Here is a 23,781-nt window from a genome sequence, read left to right on the forward strand (position 1 = left end):
TGGACAGTTGCTTGATGTGTGTAATTCTATATTGCTTTCCAAAATAGTTGTCCTAGTTCACAGCTCTACCAACATTAGTGTGTCTGTCTTCCGGAAATCTCTCCAACATTATTTATTCCCATTTTTTGTCATCTTTGCCTGTTTGATGGGTATGAGCTGAAAATCTCAGTGTTGTTTTGATTTTAATTTCTCTTATTATTAGTTATTTGGAGTCTTAATAGTTTGTAATTTTTTTTTTTGAGAACTGTTTGTTCCTATTCTTTGACTACTGACTGCATGGGAATGGCTTTTGGTTATATGTGTGTGTGTATGTTTATGTATATGTGTATATATATATATATGATTATGTATGTATGCACATATTCATGCATGTGTATGTATGTTAGTTGGACATTGCCACTACTCTAATACATAGGGCCTTGTCACCTCACACATGGACTATTGTAGATAACCTGCTAGTTGGTCTCCCCGATTCAAGTCTTTACCTACTCTAATCCATCCTCCGTTCAGCTATTAGTGATCTTCCTAAAATGCAAGTTTGACCATGTTCCCCTGTTTGGTCAACTCCAGTGGCTCTCTATTGTTTCTCGGATCAAATATAAAATCCTCTTTTTGACTTTAAAAGATCTTCATAATCTGCTTCCTTCTTACCTTTACAGTCTTTTTATGTAATATCCCCCATGTAGTCTATGAACTAGTGACACTAATCTGGCTGTTTTTCCCATTCGACACTACTCACACTTCCAGGGTTTTACTGAGTGTTCCCCATGCCTGGAATACTCTTCCTCCCTGCTTCCTTCAGGTCCTTCAAGTCCCAGCTAAAATCCTATTTAATATAATAAATCATTCCTTTTCATTTACTATTAGTGCCTTCCCTCTCTTGATTATCTCCAGTTTATCCTGTATATAGCTTGTTTGTACATATAATTAGTCTTCATTATTTATGGATTCCATATTTGCAAATTGTCTACTTACTAAAATTTATTTCTAATCCCATGTCAGGACTCACAGGGCTTTCACTGTCAACAGGGACATGCACAGAGCAGCAAAATAGCTGGACTTGCCCATTCACAGCTGATGTTAAATAAGGTTACACTCTGAAAACATGTGAAATGTACAATATCTTTCGGCCACTCACTTCCATAAATGAGTGTATTGGGGGTGATATCCTTTCATATGTCTTCATTCAAGTCATGCTTGATCTTTATAATTTTTTTACATTCACATTTGATTTTTGTGTGTGTAGTCCTTTATATTTACATTTACATTGTCATAGTCATTGTGTATATTTCTGGACTCTGCTTACTTCACTTTGCATTAGTTTATATAGATCTTTCCAGGCTTATTTATATTAATCATTTCTTTTTTTCACACCTGAAACTGCTGATCTGTTATGTACAACTTGCTATTCCTTTTAAATTTACAACAAATTTATCGTGTAACTTTATTTTTTCCCTCACTACCCCCCCCCACCCTAGAGATGGCAACCATTAGACATAAATGCGTATGTATTATATATATGTGTGTGTGTGTATGTATATATATATTTCTTTTTTTCTCTGGATATAAACAGCTTCTTCCTTCATAGTACCTTTGTAGTTAATTTGGATATTTATAATAGAATAACTTGGTTGTTCAAAGTTGTTCTTAAAACAGTATTGCTGTTGCTGTATACAATGTTCTCTTGGTTCTGCTCATTTTGCTTTACATTATTTCATGCAAGTCTTTCCATGTTTTTCTAAAATCATCCAGCTCATCATTTCTTATAGCAGAGTACCATTCCATCATGAACAAATACCACAATTTGTTTAGACATTAACTTCAAGATGATGGGCACATCTAAGGGACACACACTTCTATTAGTTCTTTCTCTGGATGAAGATAGTGTCTTCCTTCCTTTGTGGTTAAATTGGGTAATTATAATAGAAAAATGTGGATAGACTTGAATGAAATAATAAGACTATGATCTTAGAAAAATGTGGATAGACTTGCATGAAATAATAAATTATTTTGACTAAGATCATTGAGCTTATAATTTCTTTTTTTTTTCCTCAGCCAAAGACAAGGTTTATTAGAACATCCGTCATATTGGGCAAACTCTTAAGGATTCTGAATATTAGTAAACTTTTGGCTACATTATGAGAATCTGACCAGTGGCTGGATTATAAGAATCCCAGCTGAGCTCATAATTTCTTACAGCACATTAGTATTCCATCACAGTCATATACCACAGCTTGCTTAGCCATTCCCCAGTTGATAAGCATCCTCACAATTTCCAGTTCTTTGCCACCACAAAGAGCAGTTATAAATATTTTAGAACATATAGGTTCTTTTCCTTTTTCCTTAATCATCTTTGGAAATAGATCTAGTAGTGGTATTGCTGGGTCAAGGGGTATAGGCAGTTTAATAACAATTTGGGCATAATTCCAGATTGCTCTCTGAAGTGGTTGGATCAGTTCACAGTTCCACCAAATTAGTGTCCCAGTTTTTCCACATCCCCTCCAACATTTGTCACTTTCCCCTTCAATCATTTTAGCCAATCTGATAGATGTAGAATGATATCTTAAGATTGTCTTAATTTGCTTTTCAGTAATGATTTATGTAGAGCATTTTTTCATATGACTATAAATTGTTTTGATTTCTTTATCTAAAAACTACCTGTTCAAGTCCTTTGACCATTTGTCAATTGGGGAATGACTTATATTCTTATAGATTTGACAGAGTTCTTTATATATTTGAGATATTTGACCTTTATCTGTGGAACTGTCTATAAAAATTTTCCTCCAGTTTTCTGCTTTTGATCTTGGCAACATTTGTTTTATTTCTACAAAACCTTAATAATGTAATGTAATCAGAATGATCCATTTTACGTCTTACAATGCTCTCTTATATCTTGTTTGTTCATAAATTGTTCACCTTATCCATAAGTCTAATAGGTAATATGTTGCATGTTCTTCAAATTTTCTTGTAAAATCTTTTTTTATATCTAGGTCATGTATCCATTTTGACCTTATCTTGGTAAATGGTGTAAGATATTGGTGTATGCCCAATTTCTGCCAGATCACTTTCCACCTTTCCCAACAATTTTTACAAAATGATGAATTCTTATCCTGAAAACTTAAGTCTTTTCACTTGTCAAATACTAGGTTACTATATTCATCTGCTGCTGTAAATTGTATGTCTACTCTGTTCCATTGACTTAGCCAGTACAGTATAGTTTTGATAATTACTGTCTTATAATATAGTTTAAGATTTGGTACTGCTAAATCTCCTTTCTTTAATTTCCTTTGATATTCTTGACCTTTTGCTCTTCCAAATGAATTTTGTCATTTTTTCTAGCTCAGTAAAATAAATTTTTTGTAATTTCATTGGGATGGCATTGTATATATAGATTAATTTTGGTAAAATTGTCATTTTTATTATGTTGGCCTTGCCCCCTACCCATGAACAATTAATATTTCTCTATTTAAATCTGATTTTATTTGTTTACAAAGTTTTTTGATGATTTTGTTCATATAATTCCTGGGTTTGTTTTGGCAGTTGTACTTCCAGGTATTTTATACTGTCTAGAGTTATTTTAAATGGGGTATCTCTAGCTATCTCTTCCTTCAGGGTCCTGTTGTTGATATATAGGAATGCTGATGATTTATGTGGGTTTACTTTTATCCTGCTATTTTGCTGAGATTATTAATTATTTCAATTAACTTTTTAGTTGAGCCTCTGATTTTCCAAGTATATCATCATATTGTCGGCAGAAAGAGATGGTTTTATTACCTCATTGCCCATTCTGATTCCTTCTATTTCTTTTTCTTATCTTATTGCTATTGCTAGGATTTCCAGTACAATATTGAATAACATTGGTGGCAGAGGGCATCCTTGTTAAACACCTGATCTTACTGAGAAGACTTCTAGTTTATCCCCATTATAAATAATGCTTGCTGATGATTTTAGGTAAATGCTTCCTATCAATTTACAGAAAAGTCTCTTTTTACCTAAATTTTCAGTTGTTTTTAAAAGAAATGAGTGTACTTTATCAAATGCTTTGTCTGCATCTATTGATATAGTCATATGATTTTTGTTACTTTTAATTGATATGATCAATTATGTTAATAGTTTTCTTTATGTTAAATCATCTGTGAATTCCTGGTATGGGTTCGGTCATAATGTATAATCTTTGCAAATATTTTGCTGTAATCTTTTAGCTAGTATTTTATTTAAGGTTTTTGCATCCATATTCTTTAATGAAATTGGTCTATAATTTTCTTTCTTTGTTTTTATTTTTCCTGGTTTACGTATTGGGATCATTGGTATCATAATTGTTTCATAAAAGGAGTGTTTGGTAGGATCCCTTCTTTGCCTGTTATTCCAAATACTTTATTTAATCTCAGAGTTAGTTGGTCTTCAAATGTTTGCTAGAATTCATTTGTAAATCCATCTGGTCCTGGTGCTTTTTTTCTTAGGTAGCTCATTTGTGACCTGTTCAATTTCTTTTTCTTTTCTATAACAGGTCTGTTTAGATATTCTATTTCCTCTTCTGTTAATCTAGGCAATTTATATTTTTGTAAATATTTTTCCATTTCACTTAAATAGTTACATTTATTGGCATATGATTGAGCAAAAGAACTTATAATTGTTTTGATTTCATCTTCATTAGTGGTATATTCACCCTTTTAATTCTTAATACTAGTGATTGGTTTTCTTCTCTCTTTTAATCATATTAACCAATGATTTACCTATTTTATTGGTTTTTTCGTAATTCCAACTCCTTGTTATATTTATTAATTCATCACTGGAGGGATATTTACTTTGAGATTATAGATAAATCTATTTTATAGTAATATTTTCCCCAATTGACAACTTTTAAAAATTTGCTTATGTAAATTGATGCATGCTTGCATGCTTAAAATTTTATATAATCAAGATTTTCTATTTTACCTTTTATGATTACTTGTATCCCCTACTTCCTTAAAATTTTTACTGTAACTATACACTTAAATTTTTAAATATGACTTTTAATTTTCATTTAGTCGTTGATTTTGAGACACTAGGTTTCCCTATTCCCTAGACTATTTTAGTCTAGGCTGGAAGCGTAATCGGTAATCACTCACAGGGCTATTCCTATCACTAATTTACCTAGAATTTTGACCTGCTCTGTTTCTGATACAGGCTGATTTGCCCCTTCTTAGTTAGTGTCCTGGTCTTCAGCTTCTGGGGGCGCACTATATTGTTCCAGGACTTTGTGCAGACCTCTTATGGCTTAATTCACTTCAGCTCAGAACTCTTAAGCTCATGCTCCCAGGTAGCCAGGATTACTGGTGTGTGCCAGTGCTCTGAGCATCTCCTTTACATTTTTAGATTACTTGTCCATTTAGACCATATTGTAGTATGTAGTGTAAGACTTTGTTCTAAACCTGAATTCTCTCAAACTGCTGTTCCATTTTCCTGTTCATCCTTATGAAATAGTAAATTTACCTATTTTGTTTTAGAACTCTACTCAGCTTCCATGACACTATAGTGATTTTCTTGATGTTTTTCACTCTTCTTTCTGTCCTTTTCATCCTAAACGCATAACTGTAAATATTCCCCAAGACCCAGTCATTGACAATGGCTTTTACCTAGCAGCAAAACACCAAGGGTTCTTAACTTGGAGTCCATGAACTTTAAAAAAAAAACATTGTGATAAAGTATTTCAATATTACTGGTTTCTTTTGTAATCTTTTGTAATTGTAATTATATACTTAAAATTTTTATGTAGTCCATAGGCTTCACCAGACTGCCAAAAGGGTTCATGGTAACACAAAAAAGTGAAGAATTTCAGTTCTTATACTCTTTTTCTTGGTGAATTAGCATTTCAACTCTGCTTTGATTACTGCAAAATCTATTTACAGTAACTATATTTTTTGTAAGGAAAGCAATTTGGAAACTTTTTTTTTTGGAACCATGCCTTTATCAGTGTTAGTTACTAGGTCTGAAAGCTTCTTCCCCAGTGGAGGTTGACTTCAGCATCTCAGAAGATTTCTTGGGCGCATTGAGTAGGTTAAGTGATTTACCTGTGGTCATGGCTATTATTTCAAAAGCAAAATTTGAACCAGGTCTTTTTGACTCCAATGCCAGCCTTCTCTCTACTGTCTTACGCTATCTTGCAAACATTAAAGTGCTGTTTATTTTTTTAAATTAATTTATTTTTAGTTTTCAACATTTACTTCCCTAAGATTTTGAGTTCTAAATTTTCTCCCCATCTCTCCCTTCTCCCCACCCCAAGATGGTGTGCAATCTGATATAGGCTCTACATATACATTCATATTGAACCTATTTTCACATTAGTCATGTTGTAAAGAAGAATTAGAACCAATGGGAGAAACCATGAGAAAGAAGAAACAAACAACAAATAAAGTGCTATTTAAAAGTAACAACAGTTATTATGATTATTGTCATAGTCTTTATTCCCAGCTTTTCACTTGTGCTTTTAATCCCAACTGTTTATAGAACATTTTTTTCTTGTTCTTTATCTCTTCCTTAAATTCAAGGTGCCTAAAACTATTTTTTCTTTCAGATCAATTAGTTAATCCATAAGCATTAATTTTGTACTATATATTTTTTTAATCAGCAAATTTCCTTGTCTGCTGCCCATTCGCTCTCTCCCCAATGAGAACATAAGATAAACAAAACCTTTGTAACAACCATATAAACAAACCATGTCAAAAAATATGTTTCATTCTGCATCCAGATGCCTTTACTCTCTATCAGGAAGTGCATAGCATGTTTTATTATTAGTATTCTGGAACTGTGATTGGTCATCAGGTTGATGAGAGTTTCTAATTCTTTTAAAGTTGTTTGTCTTTATCATAATTCTTATAGAAATTGTTCTTCTCGTTCTGTTCTCTTCACTCTATGTCAATTCATGTAATTCTCCCCAGATTTCTCTACAATCATCCTCTTCATTTCTTGCAGCATAACAGTATTTCATCACACTTATATACTATAACTTGTCCAGCTATTCTCCAGTAGATGGGCACCCCCTCAGATTTACATTCTTTGTCATCGTAACAAGAACTATAAATATTTTTGCATATCCTAAGTTGTAATTTGTTTTTCTTAGAACTAATCCCTCCCTTAATTTGCCTTCCCTCTAGTTCCTCTTTCTGCCCTGTTCCATTTTGCTCATATTTTCCCATAAAATGAAATGTATTTTTGTACCCAGTTCTGTGCATGTCTGCATCTTCCCTCCTTTGGCTTGTTCCGTAAGAGTGAGAGTTGAGTGTCAGATGTCGTTCCCCCCCTCCTTATTTGTGCACCCTGATTATATTAGATACTTTTTCGAAACTGTCCTCTTCTGTTTACTCCCAGTGTATTCTTCTTCCCCTCTCTATAGTTTGACTTCTTTGGCCTCTTATTCATGTTCACAGTTTTATGTTTCTCAACTCCTGTATTTACTAAAGTTTCTACACAGCTGAGAAAATCAAGTTGATTCCATTTTGTAATTGATTCTATTCTGAACCAACCACGTATATTTTGGTGTAACTTCTTGAGTCACATTTCTTTGTCTCTGAATTAAGTTTGGAACTCCCTAAGTTCAGAAACTCAGTGTTTCTGTAAATCACTGTTCCATCTTTGTGTCAAGGAGACCCATTATCTCTGTACCACTGCCTGTTCTTCCAAGGATACAGGTGGACACAACCAATCAGCTTTCCATAGTGACCAGAAAGAAAATCTTATCCCTTCCACCGATAGAAATCAGATGACTTAATCCCAAGTCCTATTTTTCTATCCACTTTTCCTAAACTATAAGAAGTCTTGTAAATGCTATTTCGGGTTCCTTTGGCTTTCTGAGGAGCTAAATACCCTCCCGTCTCTCTCTCCCTCCTCCTTTTTTATAGATTACTGCTAGCCGTATCAGTAAATTTAACACGTTTAGAACTTTGTTACCTTGTTTACCTTAATTTCAGTCAGCTCTGGTCTTTTCATCAGAAATACTTGGAAGTCTTTTATTTCATTAAAGAGCCATTTCCCCTTCAGGATTATACTCAGTTTTGCTGGATAACTTATTCTTAGCTGTAAATCTATACTTTGCTTTCTGAAATCGTGTATTCCAAGGTCTCCACTTCTTTAGAGTGGGGGCAGCTAAATTGTGTGTGATCCTGACTGTGGCTCCTTAGTACTTGAAGTTTTTCTTTCTTTTTGGCTTCTTGAAGAATTTTTTCTCTTACCTGAAAGCTTTAGATTTCATATGTAATATTTCTAAGAGTTTTCATTTTGGAGTTTGTTTCAGGAGATGTCCAGTGGAGTTTTTTCTATTTGTACTTTCCCCTGTGGATCAAATAAATAGATCTGGGCAAATTTTTGGTCATTTGCCTTCATTTTTAATGTTTCTTGTTGTCTCATGGATTCTTTGCCTTCTATTTGGTCCATTCTGATTTTTCCTGTCTTTTGTGACAAGGCTGTTAATTCCCTTTTCAATTTTTTCTTCCATAGCTCTCATTACTTTTCCAATTTTCTTCTAGCGTTTTCATTTTATTAATAAAAAATGTTTGTAACTCTTCAAAAAACCCAGCATTCTTGTTTTTCCATTCTGGGAATTCTCGTTAAATTTATGCCCAAGCTGTGTTTTTCTTTGAGGCTTTGCTTATAAAGATTTTTGGAGTCATTCTTTTTTTTTATGACTTTGTGTCTTGAGCATCCTTGTCATTATAATAGCTTTTTTTTTTTCAAATCATCTGAGTCTTAGGAATATTACTGTGGAAGCTGTGTGGTGGATTGAGGAGGGGAGAGGCCTGAGGGATGGACAGGGAGACCAATTAGGAGCCACAGATATTGGTAGAATAATACTGAAATTCTGCAGATTTGAAACCTTGAAATATCTTTTGAATATTCAGTCTTCTGTCTTCCAACTACATAACCATTTGCCAATTAATCTTTTTTAAAACACTCTTGCTCCGAAACCTACTACATGTCCTTATTTCCTAAAGTATTAATTCTAACCTCAGGCTGACATCTTGGGCCCCCCATATCCTGCTTTTTCTTTGTCCATTGACCTGTTTGATATACATGTGGTTGGTTTACCATCTGGATCCTGAGGTTTTTAAATGCAGGGACTTTTTCTTGGTTTTCTTTTGTTTCCTAGCATTTACTGTTTCCCCCCACCCCCCACTAAAGGAAACCATTTTAGTGACGATAGAGAAAGTCTGGGGCATGTTATATATCCCCAGTTCCTTCAGTTGATTCTTCTGTATCAGGAAGTCAAGAGTCACTATCCTGGTTGTGATCTTCTTTTCCTTTAAAAAAAAAATTACTCATTTTAATTTCCAAATTCTCTTCTACCCTCTACTCACTCTCCCACCCATTGAGACGGCAAGACATGGGATATGCTTTATATGTATTTGAAGTCATGCAAAAAATGCTGTGGCATTGGCCATTTTTGAGGGGGGGGGAGGAAGCAATAAAATAAAGAAAAAAATAATGCTTTAGACTGCAGTATGAGTCCGTCACTTTTCTCTCTATAGGTGGATACCTTTTTTCAACATGAGTCCTTTGGAGTTGTGGTAGATCAGTTGTATTGATCAGTTACGAAGTCTTTCACAGTTGATTATGTTTACAATTCTCCTGATTGTGCTCACTTCACTTTGCATTAGTTCATATACATCTTTGGTCTTTTTGAAACCATTTCTTATAACACAATAGTATTCCATCACATTGATATACCATAAATTGTTGTGGTATGCCCCAATTGATGGGCATCCCTTCGGTTTACAATTCTCTTCCACTGCAAAAAGAGTTTCTATACATATTTTTGTATATGGATTTTTTTCCTTTCTTTAACCTTCTTGGGGTAAAAACCTTTTAGCTATTGCTGGGTCAAAAGGTATGCACAGTTTTATAGTCCTTTCGGTGTAGTTGCAAATTGTGAATTATTTGACCTATTTTTCTGTATCCCCCTCCAGCATTTGTCATTTTCCTTTTCTGTCATCTTGGCCGATCTGATGGGTATGCGATTCTTCTAATTATTGGGGATTTAGAGCATTATTACATAGGATTATTGATAGGGATTTATATCTTACTCTGAAAACTGCCTCTTCATGTCCTTTGACCATTTATCAGTTGGGTAATGGCGCCTATTTTCATAAATTTGGTCCAGTTCCCTATATAATTGGGAAATGAGACTTTTATCAGAGAAAGTGGCTGTAAAATTTATTTCCTTAAGTTTTCTTTCTTTTTTTTTCTTCTAGTTTTGGCTGTGAAAACTTTTTAATTTTATGTAATCAACATTTTCCATTTAATCTTCTGTGAACCTCTCTGTCTCTTATTTGGTCATTAACTCTTTCCCTATCCATAAACTATATGACAGACAATTTTTTCCATGTTCCCCTAATTTGCTTATGATATCACCTTTTATGTTTAAATCATGTACTCAGTTTGAGCTTGTCTTGGTAGACAGTGTGAGATGTTGGTCTATTGCCTAGTTTCTGTCAAACTACTTTCTGGTATTAACCAGCAGTTTTTGTCAAATAGCGAGCTCTTGCCCCAGTAGTTTGGATCTTCGGGTTTATCAAACACTGGGCAGCTAGGTGTCACAGTAGGTAAGAGCTTCCAGCCAGGAATCAGGAAGACCTGAGTTCAAATGTGGCCTCAGACACTTGACAGCTATGTGTACCTGTGCAAGTCATTTAACCCTTCTTGGCTCAGTTTCTTCATCTGAAAAGTGATCTAGAGAAGGAAATGTCAAACCACTCTAATATCTTTGCCAAGAAAACTCCAAAGGGGTGACGAAGAGTTTGATGTGACTGAAACGACTGAACATCAAGCTCTTACCATGCTTATTTGCTTCTGTGTTTTATATACTCTATCAATTCTTTTGATCAATCATTTTATTTCTTACACAACATCAGATTGTTTTGATGATTATTGCTTTGTAATATGGCCTGAGATCTTGTATTATTAGACCCCATAACTCTTTGTTGTTGCTGATTCTCTTGATATTCTTGACCTTTTGATTCTCCAGATGAATTGTATTATTTTTCTAACTTTATATAGTATTTCTTTGGTAGGCTGACTGGTGTTGCACTGAATAAGTAAATAAATTTAAGTAGTGTTGTCATTTTTATCATCTTGGAACAGCCCACCCAGGTGCAATTACTATTTTTCCAGTTATTTAGTTCTGTATTTATATGTGAACAGCATTTTGTAATTTTGTTCATATAGTTCCTGTGTGTGGCTTAGCATGTAGGCTCCCAAGTATTTTATACTGTCCGCACTATCTTCTGTTTTAAGAATTCTATTTAATTTCTGTTTCTTTCTTTTCCTGCTGAGTTATATTTGTAATATATAGAAATGCTGATCATTTGTAAGGGTTTATTTTGTATTCTGACACTTTGCTAAAGTTGTTAATTGTTTCAGCTGGTTTTTTAGTTGACTCTAGGGTTCTCTAAGTAAATCATATCATCTACAAAAATGTATAGTTTTTTTTCCTTATTGCCTATGCATATTTCTTAGATTTCTTTTTTTCTAATTGGCATTTCTAGTACAAGATTGAATAATAAAGGTTCTATTGGTCATCCTTCTTTTACCTAATCTTATTGGAAAGGATTACATTTATCTCCATTACAAATAATGCATGCTCTTGGTTTTAGATAGATGCTACTTATCAGTTTAAGAAAAGCTCCATTTATTTCTATACTTTCTAGTGTCTTTCATTGGGATGGGTATTATATTTTGTAAAAAGCTTTTTCTGCATCTTTTGATATAATCATATGTTTTTTGTTATTAATATGATCAGTTATGCTTAGAGTTTTCCTAACATTGAACCATGCCTTTGTTTATGGCATAAATCCCACCTGGTCATAGTTTGTGATCTTTATGATATATTGCTTTAATTTCCTTGATTTTACTTAAATTTGTTCATCAATATTTATTAGGGAGATTGGTCTATAGTTTTTTTTTTCTCTGTTTTTGCTCTCCCTGGTTTAGTTATCAAAACCATGTTTGTGTCATAGAAGGAATTTGGGTAGGACTCCTTTACTTTTAAAAGGAGTTTATTCAAATTAATTGTCATTTAAATGTTTTGTAGAAGTTGCTTGTAAATCCATCTGGTCCTCGATTATATTTCTTGGGGAACTCATTTATGACTTATTTAATTTCTTTTTCAGAGATAGGGTTATTTAAGTATTCTATTTTTTCTTCTGTTAATCTAGGGAGTTTATATTTTTGTAAGTATTCATCTGTTTCATTTTTAGATTGTCGGATTTTATTGGCACATAATTGGGCAAAATACCCTTTAATAATTGCTTTAATTTTATTTTTATTTGTTGTAAATTCACCCTTTTCATTTTTTTGATACTGGTTATTTCATGTTTTTTCTTTCTTTTAATCAAATTGTTTTGTAATGTTGTTCAGTCATCCAACTCTGTTTGACTCTTCATGACCCCATGGACCATACATACTGTCCATGGTGTTTTCTTGGCAAAGATACTAAAGTGGTTTCTAAATGCATGCATCAACAAAAGAGAGATCAAATCGGTGAACTAAACATGCAATTAAAACAACTAGAAAAAAAATTAAATTCCCCAATTAAACAGCAGAATAGAAATCCTGAAAATCAAAGGAGAAATTAATGAAATTGAAAGTGAAGAAACCATTAAACTAATAAATAAGAACAGGAGCTGATTTGATGGAAAAAAAACCACACACAGTAAAGTAGATAAATCATTGGCTGATTTGATTAAGAGGCAGCGAGATAGCTCAGTGGATAAAGCACTGGATCTCGAGTCAGGAAGTGGTTGTTGTTTGTTGTTCAGTCATTCGGTAGTGTCCAACTGTTTATGACCCCATGGACAAGTCACTTTACCTGTTTGCCTTAGTTTCCTCAATGATGATGATAATAGCATGTTCCCCCCAGGGTTGTTTGAATCAAATTAGATAATATCTGTAAAGTGTTTAGTACAGGTTTGGCACATAGTAGAAGCTTAATAAATCCTTTCCTGCCTGCCATTTCCTTATTTTAACTGTTCTTTGCATCAATTTATTTTGCTTAGCATGCACAATAAGTCCAACTTACTTTGGATACATCTTGGATCTTTGTAGCTGTAGGATTCTTATCACTTTTATCAGTTGGGATCCATCTTCCATTAGTTGGATTTCCTTGTTATTTAAACATGTAGCATAAATAGAAATTTAACCTATCCTTGTTGGCCAAATGTCATCTCCATAGCTTGGCTCCTGTGCCCAATTTCCAGGCTGTAAAAACAAGCTCCCACTGTTGTTGTTACTATTGTTATTAAAGTTACCCCTGTACTATGATTTTCCCTCCTAGCTTTGTAATAGCTGGCACTGTCTTGGAGAATTACCTTCGTACCACAGTGAAGTGATGAACCAGAACTCAAGTGGATGGAAGATCTCTGTTTCCAGCCAGCTATATATATCTTCTCTGTGAAATGAGAGGGAAGTGAGATGAGACTGAGAAAGGAAAACAACTTCATTCTCTTCTTTACTCTTTACTACTTCTTTGTATGTTTGTATGTATTACATATGTGTTTGTAAAAAAATTGAAAAATCTTTTTGTAAATTAGAAAAAAAAAACTATTAAGCTAGTAAGCGATATCAAATGAAAAGCAGTGGAGACAGTGGATGTAAGAGTCGAGGAGACCGGAATTTAAATCCTGCCTGTGCCCTCAGTCTTTGTGATCTACATCAATGTAAATTCCGCAAGAGCAGTTCCCCACACTAGTGTAATCACAGATTCAAACTAAACAACCAGATGAATAAATCATCTTATCTTGTAGTAGCCTGAAAGGAAAGTTCCAGGAACAGATGGATCTTTTCTTTTAAGAAAAGGTATTCTTAATTTTGAAGTAAACGTGATTTCTTTAACATTTAAGAAAATACATTGTATTGTGATTTTGTTTTCTCATTTCAACATCTAATGAAAAAAGAAACAAAAAGGACAAAAATCCTTTAATAGTATCTTTAGCACACTGGAAGTGTTTGACATATTAAAGAAAAAACTTCACAGAATCTTCGAGTTGGAAGGGATTTCGGAAGTCATAAAGCTCAAATCTGTAACTGAACAAGAATCTCTTCTATGGCATCTGTAACGTGATCATTTATTCAGAGCCTCTCAGAGACGGGGAACCCAGTATCTTCTGAGTTAGCTCATTCCCACTAATAGTTAGGAAGTCTGCATTTGTCAAGCCTAAAACTGATTTTCTGCAAAAATGAGTAGCCCACTGCTTCTGGTTTTAACACTGGGATCAAGTAGAACCAGTCTTAATGCTTCTTCCATTTGACAGCTCTTTATGTTCTAGAAACATTATCTTTTCTTCTTCATGTTAAAAATCTGTAGTTCCTTCATTTGATCTTCAAATATGATAGCATGGTCTCCAGTTGCCTTACCATAGTGACTTTCTTCCTATGGACTCATTTCAGTTTGTCAGTATCCTTTCTAATGTGTCTTAGACTGTGTATAGTACTCTTGATGTAGTTTGATCAGAGCAGAATATAGCAAGACTATTGCCTTGCCAGTTCTGGATGCAAAACTTCTCTTAAAGAAGCTCCAGATCGTATTGGTCTTTTCAGCTGTCATGTGACTGAACTCATATTGAGCTTTCAGTGCACTAAAACTCCCAAATGTCTTTCATGGGACTCCTGTTTAGCTATATCTACCCCTATCCTTTATTTGTGGAGTTAGTATTTTTTAGAGCTACTGTAGAACTTTGTCATTATTAAAATTAATTTTATTTGATTCAACCCATTTTTATACCATTTTGGATCCTGATTTTATTATCTAACGTGTTAAAACTCTCTGTCCTAGCTTTGTGTCATCTAAAAATTTGATAAACATAATTATCTATGCCTTCAGTAGATTAAAGAAAGCTACCTGGGGCACTTCGTTCAAACCCCCTTTCTAAGTTAATATCAGTACATTATTGACTACTAACCATTTAGCCCACATGTCTACATCTTGTCTAGAAGGATATCATGGAAGACTATTAGATGCTTTCCTTGAAATTCAGGTATACTTTATGGTATTTTTCTATTTTATATATATTGCTATTTGTTAGACATTTTGAACTGGATGTTCTGTCGGTATCTCAGGCTGAACGTACCCCAAATTAAACTGATTGTCTTTTCCCCAAATGCTGTCTCTCTTTCAGACTTTCCTCTCACCATCCTTCCAGTTATCCATGTTTACAACCTCAATAATATCCTTGACTTCTCATTCCCACTCACTTTACATATCCGGTCAGGTTGGTAAATCTTGTCATCTTTTTCTCTACAGTATTTCTTTGGATACTCATACAGCCACCTTCCTAATTCAGGCTTTCATCCCTGATTTTTCTGAAATATTGTAATGGCCTCCTATTTAATCTCCCTGTTTTATTTCTCCCTACTCTAGTCCATTTTCTACAAAGCTGACAAAGTGACTTTCCTATTGCACAGGTGTGATCATATTTCAGCCTAACCAAGGATTTCCCTAAACAACATACCCTTCAGTGAGTATTGCTAGAAAATCAACTTGTTCCTCTCTGATCTTTCACTTAGTGATCTCACAAGCTCCCAGGGATTAAATTATCACCTCTATGCTGATAATTCTTAAATCTACCTCTCCTGCCTTAAAGTCTTTGGTGACCTCCAGTCTTATATCTCCAACTGCATAAGCATCTTAAACTCAACATGTCTAAAACTGAACTCATCTTTTCCTTTAAAATCTCTCTGTTCCAAATTTCCCTTTTACTTTTTAGGGTACTGCCGCTCTCTAAGTCCCTCAGACTTGCAATCTGGGTATCATACTTGACTCCTCACTGTCTGTCACTTACCATATCCAGTCTTGCCAAGGACTATCCATCTCACCCTTGAAATGTCTCTTGAATAAATACCCTTCTTTCTTCTGATACTGCCACTGCCCTGCTATGGACCTGTATCTCTTCACTCCTGGACCATTACAGTAGCTTGCTGGCCAATCTGCCTGCCACAAATCTCCCCCCACTACAGTCCATCCTCTACTCAGCTGCCAAATTGATTTTCCTAAAGTGCAGGTCCATCCATGTCACCACCCTACCAAATAAAGTCCAGGATTTTCCTATCACTTCCAAGATCAAATATAAAATTCTGTTTGGCCTTCAAAGTCTTTTATAAGCAATTCCCCCTTTCCCCCCCTCCCCAGACTTCTTCCTTCTAGTCACCCCAATCCCCACTGGCCTCCTTGCTGTTCTTGAACAAGACATTCTTTGTTTCTAGACTTGGGGCATTTTCACTGACTGGCCCTCATACGTGGAATGTTCTCCTTCCTCATCTCTGCCTTCTAGCTTCCCTAGCTTTTTCCAAGTCCCAGCTAAAATCCAAATTTCTACAGGAAGCCCTTCCCAATCCCTCTTAATTCTAGTACTTTCCCTCTGTTGATTATTTCCTGTTTATATTAAATATAGCTTTGTGTACATAGTTAGCTGCATATTGTTTCAGCTCATTAGATTTTGAGCTTCTCCTGGATTGGAATTGTCTTATTCCATTCTTTGTGTCACCAGCGTTAAATGGGTGTTGCCTCAGACAAACTGAGACCTGGGAAAGACCTTAGCTTAAAATGGTCAAGGTCTCCCACTGTCTGGCATGTAGTAGGTGTTTAATAAATGAATAAATTTATTAAATATGTAAATGGAATAGTAAGTTGTACATAATAGATTTTCAGTTTCATATGCAATCATTTAAAAAATTATACTATGTTATGGAAATGCTTGTTTTACCACTTAAATTTTTTTAAAATTTAAAAATGTTAAAAATGATTATTTATTGACTCATTTTAATGTTCAGTCATCTTTTGGTATTCATTCCTAACATCATGTCAGCTTCGGATAATTTGTACTAACAGAGAACTAAATTATAAATAATTTAAAAATTACTTATTTTGGCCTTTGGCATGCATATATTTATACTTATTTGTTTATGGGTGTGGCTGCTGCTCTGAGTAATTATTTACAAGTGATACCTGGTGATAAAAAGTACCCAACAATTTTCATTGTCTCTGTTTTAAATCTTTTCTCCAGTCTAATCCATCTTATGCATACATCTGCCACAATGATTTTTTTTAAAAGGGCAAAGCTAACTGTGTTACTTCTATTCATTAAATTGCAGTGGCTCCCTATTCCTTCAAGCACTTAAAGCCCTTCACAACCTGGCCCCTTCTTACCTTTGCAATCCTTACACTTCACTCTCTTCTGGGTACTCTCCTATCCAGCTGCACTGGGCTGCTTGCTGTTCCTTGCTGGTGACAATCCATTTCCCCATCTTACCTCTGCTTTCTGGTTTTCTTTTAAGGCTTCACTCAAATCCCACCATTTACAGCAAACCTTTCCTGATCTCCCTAGTAGTAGTGCCTTCCCTCTGAGGTTATGTTTCTTTTATTCTGTGCATATCTTGTATGTATGTACATAACGTGTGTGTGTGTGTGTGTGTGTGTGTGTGTGTGTGTGTGTGTGTGTGTGTTTTCCCTCATTAGAATATAAGTTCCTTGGGACAGCTAGGTGGCACGGTGGATAGAGCACTGGCCCTGGAGTCAGGAGGACCTGAGTTCAAATCCAGCCTCAGACCAAACACTTGACATTTACTAGCTATGTGGGCAAGTCACTTAGACCCAATTGCCTCACCAAAAAAAAAATATATATATATATATATATACACACACATACATATACACACACACACACACACACATATATACATAAAAGCTCCTTTAGGAAAGGGACTAACATTTGCCTTTCTTTGTGTCCCTAACATAGAGGTAGCAGTCAATAAATAAATGCTTGTTGATTGACTTAGCAATTTTTTTTTAAAAGGAAACAATATTATTACAAGTGTATGGATTTTTATGTGCTTGTAGACTTAGAACTGGATGAGATCTTAGAAGACATCTAACTTAACATCTCATCTTAGATTTAGAAAACTGAGATCCAGAGGGGCTAAATGACTTACTCTGTCAGAAGTAGAGCTGGGATTTGAACCCAGTTCCTTTTATTAAATGGGGCAGCTAGATGACTCAGTGGTTGGAGACTAGGTCTGGAATCAGGAACACCTAAGTTCAAATCTGGCCTTAGACACACTTACTAGCTGTATAACCCTGGGTAAAGCCACTTAACCTCTGTTTGCCTTAATCTGGAGAAGGAAATGGCAAACCACTCCAGTTATCTTTGCCAAGAACACCCTATGGACAATATGATCCACAAGTGCACAAAGTGTTACATACTACTGAACAACAACAATCTCTGACTAAAAGTTGTATTCTTTACATTTCACCATACTGCTCCCTAAAACAGAGAGGAAAGGAAAAAAAAAAGTGATTATAAGTTGTTTTTTTTCATCCTTTCCTGTCGTGTGATTGAATGACAGGGACACAGATTTGACTAACAGTGATTTTGTGACAGAATAGAATTCCGTCAGTCAAGTCAATAGAAATTTTATTTAAAATTACATAAACCTTTTATGGACACAACAATACAGTCTTTAATACCTTTCTTCCTTTTACTTTAAAAAGTACCTTTACTCTCAGTCATATTGGGGCTTTATTTATTTGTCTTTTGAGATTTTATTATTTGCCTTTGGGATTTTGTCTTTGATTACTTTCTTCCATTTAGGAATTTTTAAATTTATTAACACTGAAAAACTTGATCAAAAAAATGATTTATCACTGGAAAAGAAGAGGTGGTAGCCTGTTCAATAATTTAGTTTTTTAAAAAAGCTTTAGCTATTATTTTTTGAACAAAAATGTATGTTATTTATTCAAATACTCTTTTATGAAGGTATTTTCCCCCACTAATGTTTTAAACTCAAAAAACAGTTTTGTGTTTTTGTTTATATCATTGACAGACAGATATAATGTATACTGCGATTACTGCAATGTTCAAAATATTTTTTTAAAATTTAAGAAGTTAAGCTATTAAGGGGTAAGGATAGGCAGGAAAGAAAATGACTGAAATTTCTTGTGCTGCATCACTGTAGTAGGTGAAGAAGCATGTCATACCTTCATTATTATTTTTCACTGTTTCAAGAAAATTGATCTAATTTTTTTTTAGGTATTTGCAAGGAGAACTTGAAAATTTATTATTTTTACATGATAACATGTGATTTATAGTAGTTGGTATGAGAGCCTGAATAAAAGCACATGGTGCATGTGCTTCTTTTTCAGTTTACCTAGAGTGCAAATAATCACAAGTATTGTTCACGCCTGATTTTACTTTGTCTGGCTCAATCCTTTTTTTTCCTCTTCTTTTTTCCCGTTTTCCTTTCTCTAATGTATAAGCAAAGAGATTAATTTATTTGTACCTTAGTTCATTGTTTCAACTCTTAGATAATTCTTGGATTATAATATTCTCTATATCGTAACATGAATATCATTAAAACTAAAAATTAATTAATGGCCACCATTTCAATACTTGTTTAATTTCAGTGGAACCTTAATAAGCAAATGAATTTTTAAAAAATACATAGGATAAGTGGAAAGAGCTAGTTTTTCTATTAAAGATTTTAAATTGAAGCCAATTAGAATCAAGTAATTACATTTTCTTTCATTATTCTGATATGTTCAGATATATATAAAATTAACTTATTTTGATTTATCAAATATTTATCAGTATTTCCATAAGCTTTTGAGTTTTAAATTTTTTTCCCCCTCCCTCCCTACCACCAAGATGGCACTCAGTCTGATATAGGCTATACATATACATTCCTATTAAACATATTTTCACATTAGTCATGTTGTAAGGAAGAATTAGAACCAATAGAAGGATCCACAAGAAAGAGGAAACAAAACACAACAGAAGGAAAAAAAAATAGTATGCTTCAATCTGCATTCAAACTCCATAGTTCTTTCTTTGGATGTGGATAGTATTTTCCATCATGAGATCTTTGGAGATGTCTTAGATCCTTGCATTGCTGGGAAGGGCTAAGTCTGTCAAAGTTAGTCATCACACAACATGGCTGTTACTGTGTACAAGATTCTCCTGGTTTTGCTCACTTCACTCAGCATTAGTCCATACAAGTCTTTCCAGGTTTTTCTGAAGTCTGTCTGCTCATCATTTCTTATAGCACAATAGTACTCCATTGCATTCATACACCACAGCTTGTTCAGCCATTCCCCAATTAATGGGCATCTGCTCAATTTTCAATTCTTTGCCACCACAAGAAGAGCTGCTATAAATATTTTTGTACATCTGGGTCCTTTTCCCATTTTTATGATCTCTTTGGAATACAGCCCTAGAAGTGCTATTGCTGGGTCAAAGGATATGCGCATTTTTATAGATCTTTGGGCATAGTTTCAAGATGCTCTCCATAATGGTTGGATCATTTCACAACTCCACCAACAATGCATTAATGTTCCAATTTTCCCACATCTTCTCCAACATTTATCATTTTTCTGTTTCATCATGTTGGCCAATCTGATAGGTGTGATGTGGCTCAGAGTTGTTTTGATTTGCATTTCTCTAATCAATAGTGATTTAGAGTATTTTTTGACTGTGACTATAGATGGTTTTAATTTCTTCATCTGAGAACTCCTTATGCATATCCTTAGACCATTTATCAATTGGAGAATGACTTGTATTCTTATAAATTTGACTTAATTCTCTACATATTTTAGAAAAAGTCTCTTATTAGACACACTGGTTATAAAAATTCTTTCCCAGTTTTTTACTTCCCTCCTAATCTTGGTTGCATTGGTTTTGTTTGTGCAAAAACTTTTCAATTTAATGTAATAAAAATTAACCATTTTGTACTTCATAATGTTGTCTATCTCTTGTTTTGTCATGATTTCTTCAGTTCTCCATAAATCTGACAGGTAAACTATTCCTTGCTCTCCCAGTTTGCTTATAGTATCAGCCTTTATGTCTAAATCATGAACCCATTTTGACTGTATTTTGGTACATAGTGTGAGATTTTGGTCTATGCCTAGTTTCTGCCACATTCTTTTCCAGTTTTCCCAGCAATTTTTGTCAAATAGTGAGTTCTTATCCCAGAAGCTAGGGTCTTTGAGTTTATCAAATAGTAGATTATTATAGTCATTGACTACTGTGTCTTGTGTTCCTAACCTATTCCACTGATCCACTCTGTTTCTTGGCCAGTGCCACATAGTTTTGATGATTGCTGCTTTATAATACAATTTAAGATCTGGAATGGCTAGGCCATCAGATATATTTTAATATGAAAATACTTATGATTTAGGGTTAGGTGATTTTGTTAATGACTGAACTCAGCCCTATCAATTGTTCTGTCAATTTTATTCTTCACAAAACTAAGCCTCACATCGGAGTACATATTTCATTAAGTGAAAAGTAATTTATATCCATAAGTATAAGTATTTTTGTCTTTCCAATTTGTCAAGGGCACATAGGATAGGATAGTTCATTCAAATGATTGGTTGATATTAATTCCATTCTACTGGAAATTTGTTGTTGTTTTAAGGGCCTTGAGCTGTGGTAGTGTTTTAAAATAAGCAAACCTGTTTGGATTTTAGTTTATATTACTTTAATTATGGCACCAGCTATAGATATATAGATATATATATATATACACACACACACACACACATATATATATGATGTTTAAGAGAGATTAAAATGATTCTATGTTATATCACTACTCTGTTAGGTTCCCACACTAAACTTTGAGCCATCTTGATTTCATTGACCTCTCTTTGAAGTCAGTGGGAATTTAGTGACCTATAAAAGTATACAGGATTCTTTGGAAAGAATTTGAACATGCCCCATATTTTTACAAAGTAATGCAGTGAATAAAAGTAAATTTTGAATGTTTTTAGTCATTGTTTATTTTGTTGTCATTGAAGTTTTCAGAAAACTCCTTAATAATGAACCATCTCTCTTTTTCTTTTCTAGCACCAGCAAACATTTTTGAATCAGCTGAGAGAAATCACAGGCATCAATGATACACAGATACTACAGCAAGCCTTGAAGGTACTATGAATTCTGTTTCACTAAATAATTTGTGGCTTATCCCAACTTACATTTGGAAAAGTTCACATTTTCTTGCCTGGATTATATGTCAGTGGAGATGTACTGTCCTCTTGTAAGACAAATACTTTGTTTAAATACCTAGCCCTCTTTCTAGCTACCTCCATGTCTTTGGAGGAAACCAGCATTAAAGCATGCTAAAATGGAAAAAATAAAGTATCAGCGTACACAGTCCACCAAGATGAGAAAACGTCTTTTTGATTAAGAAATGATTTGTTTACAACCTGGTAGGACTGACTGAATGCTAGTTTGAGATAACTTCTCATACTAAAAATCCATTGCTATAGAAAAAGGATGTGGGAAATATGTTTTCTGCCAATCCATAAGGAGAAAAAAAGGACAAACATATAAAGTAGAAGGCCACAAATTTTAAACAGTCGGCAGAGAGAGATATATAAAATATTTCACTAATCTGTTTTTAAGTTAAGAGCAGGCAATACAAAAAATGTTAAAGATAATAAATATATTTTTATATATTTTGTTTACTTTAGGTAGAGATAGGAAGAAATAGAGAAAGAGGAAAGTTGGCAGATAGAATGTGTAGCAAATGATTTTTTTTTTTTACATTCTAATAGTGTTTTATTTTTTTCCAAATACATGTATAGACAATTTTCAACATTCATTTTTTTGGGAAAGATTTTGAGTTCTAAATTTTTCCGTCTTCCCCCTACCCAAGACAGCAAGCAGTCTGATATAGGTTATACATGTGCAGTAATGTAAAACTTATTTCTATGTTAGTCATGTTGTCAAAGAAGAAACAGAACAAAAGGAAAAAAAAACACTAAAAACCCCCCAAAAAACAAAAAAAGTGAAAATAGTATGCTTTGATCAAATTCTATCAGTTCTTTCTCTGGTTGTGGATATAGCATTTTCCATTATGAGTCTTTTGGAATTGTTTTGGAATGTTGTATTGCTGAGAAGAGCTAGGTCAATCATGGTTGGTCATTGCACAGTTTTACTATTACTGTGTATAATGTTCTCCTGGTTCTACTCACTTTACTCAGCATCAGTTTATGTAAGTCATTGCAGGATTTTCTGAAATCCTCCTGCTCATCATTTCTTATAGCACAATAGTATTCCATTACATTCATATACCACAACTTTCTTGTTCAGCCATTCCCCCATTGATGACCATCCCCTCAATTTCCAATTCTTGGCTACCACAAAAAGAGCTGCTATAAATATTTTTGTACATCTGGGTCCTTTTCCCTTTTTTATGATCTATTTGGGACACAGACCTAGTAGTGGTATTGCTGGATCAAAGGGTATACACAGTTTGATTGCCCTTTGGGCATAGTTCCAAATTGCTCTCCTGAATGGTTGGATCGGTTCACAGCTCCACCATTAGGGTCCCAATTTTCCCACATCTTCTCCAACATTTATCGTTTTCCTTTTCTGTCATATTAGCCAGTCTGATAAGTGTGAGCTACCTCAGAGTTGTTTTGATTTGCATTTCTCTAATCAATAGTGATTTAGAGCATTTTCTTCATATGAAAATAGCTTTGATTTCTTCATCTGTAAACTGTTCATATCCTTTAACCATTTATCAGTTGGAGAATGACTTGTATTCTTATAAATCTGACTCAGTTCTCTATATATAATTTGAGAAATGAGGCCTTTATCAGAGACACTGTAAAAATTGTTTCCCAGCTTTCTGATAGCAAATGATTTCTTAGATAGATACATGGAAATTCAGAAAGGCATAGATCTACTGATAGAAAAATACATGAACACATAGAAAACAGAGGGACATGCCTGAAAAAGAGAAATTTCCATGGAATAA

General features: G+C 34.1%; 1 protein-coding gene across 6 annotated transcripts in view; it reads left to right on the plus strand.

Annotated features, from left to right (window-relative positions):
- Positions 1-23,781, plus strand: part of USP25 (ubiquitin specific peptidase 25) — a 193,148-nt gene that overhangs the window by 4,735 nt on the left and 164,632 nt on the right. For all 6 annotated transcript variants that reach the window (XM_027843603.1, XM_027843605.1, XM_027843607.1 and 3 more), the window contains exon 2: positions 21,864-21,941. In XM_027843603.1, the coding sequence (XP_027699404.1) occupies positions 21,864-21,941 (78 nt within the window). The remainder of the gene's footprint in view (positions 1-21,863; positions 21,942-23,781) is intronic.

The sequence above is a fragment of the Vombatus ursinus genome, unplaced genomic scaffold, assembly GCF_900497805.2.
Source record: "Vombatus ursinus unplaced genomic scaffold, bare-nosed wombat genome assembly UNPS02014924.1, whole genome shotgun sequence".
In the NCBI taxonomy this organism is placed as follows: Eukaryota; Metazoa; Chordata; class Mammalia; order Diprotodontia; family Vombatidae; genus Vombatus; species Vombatus ursinus.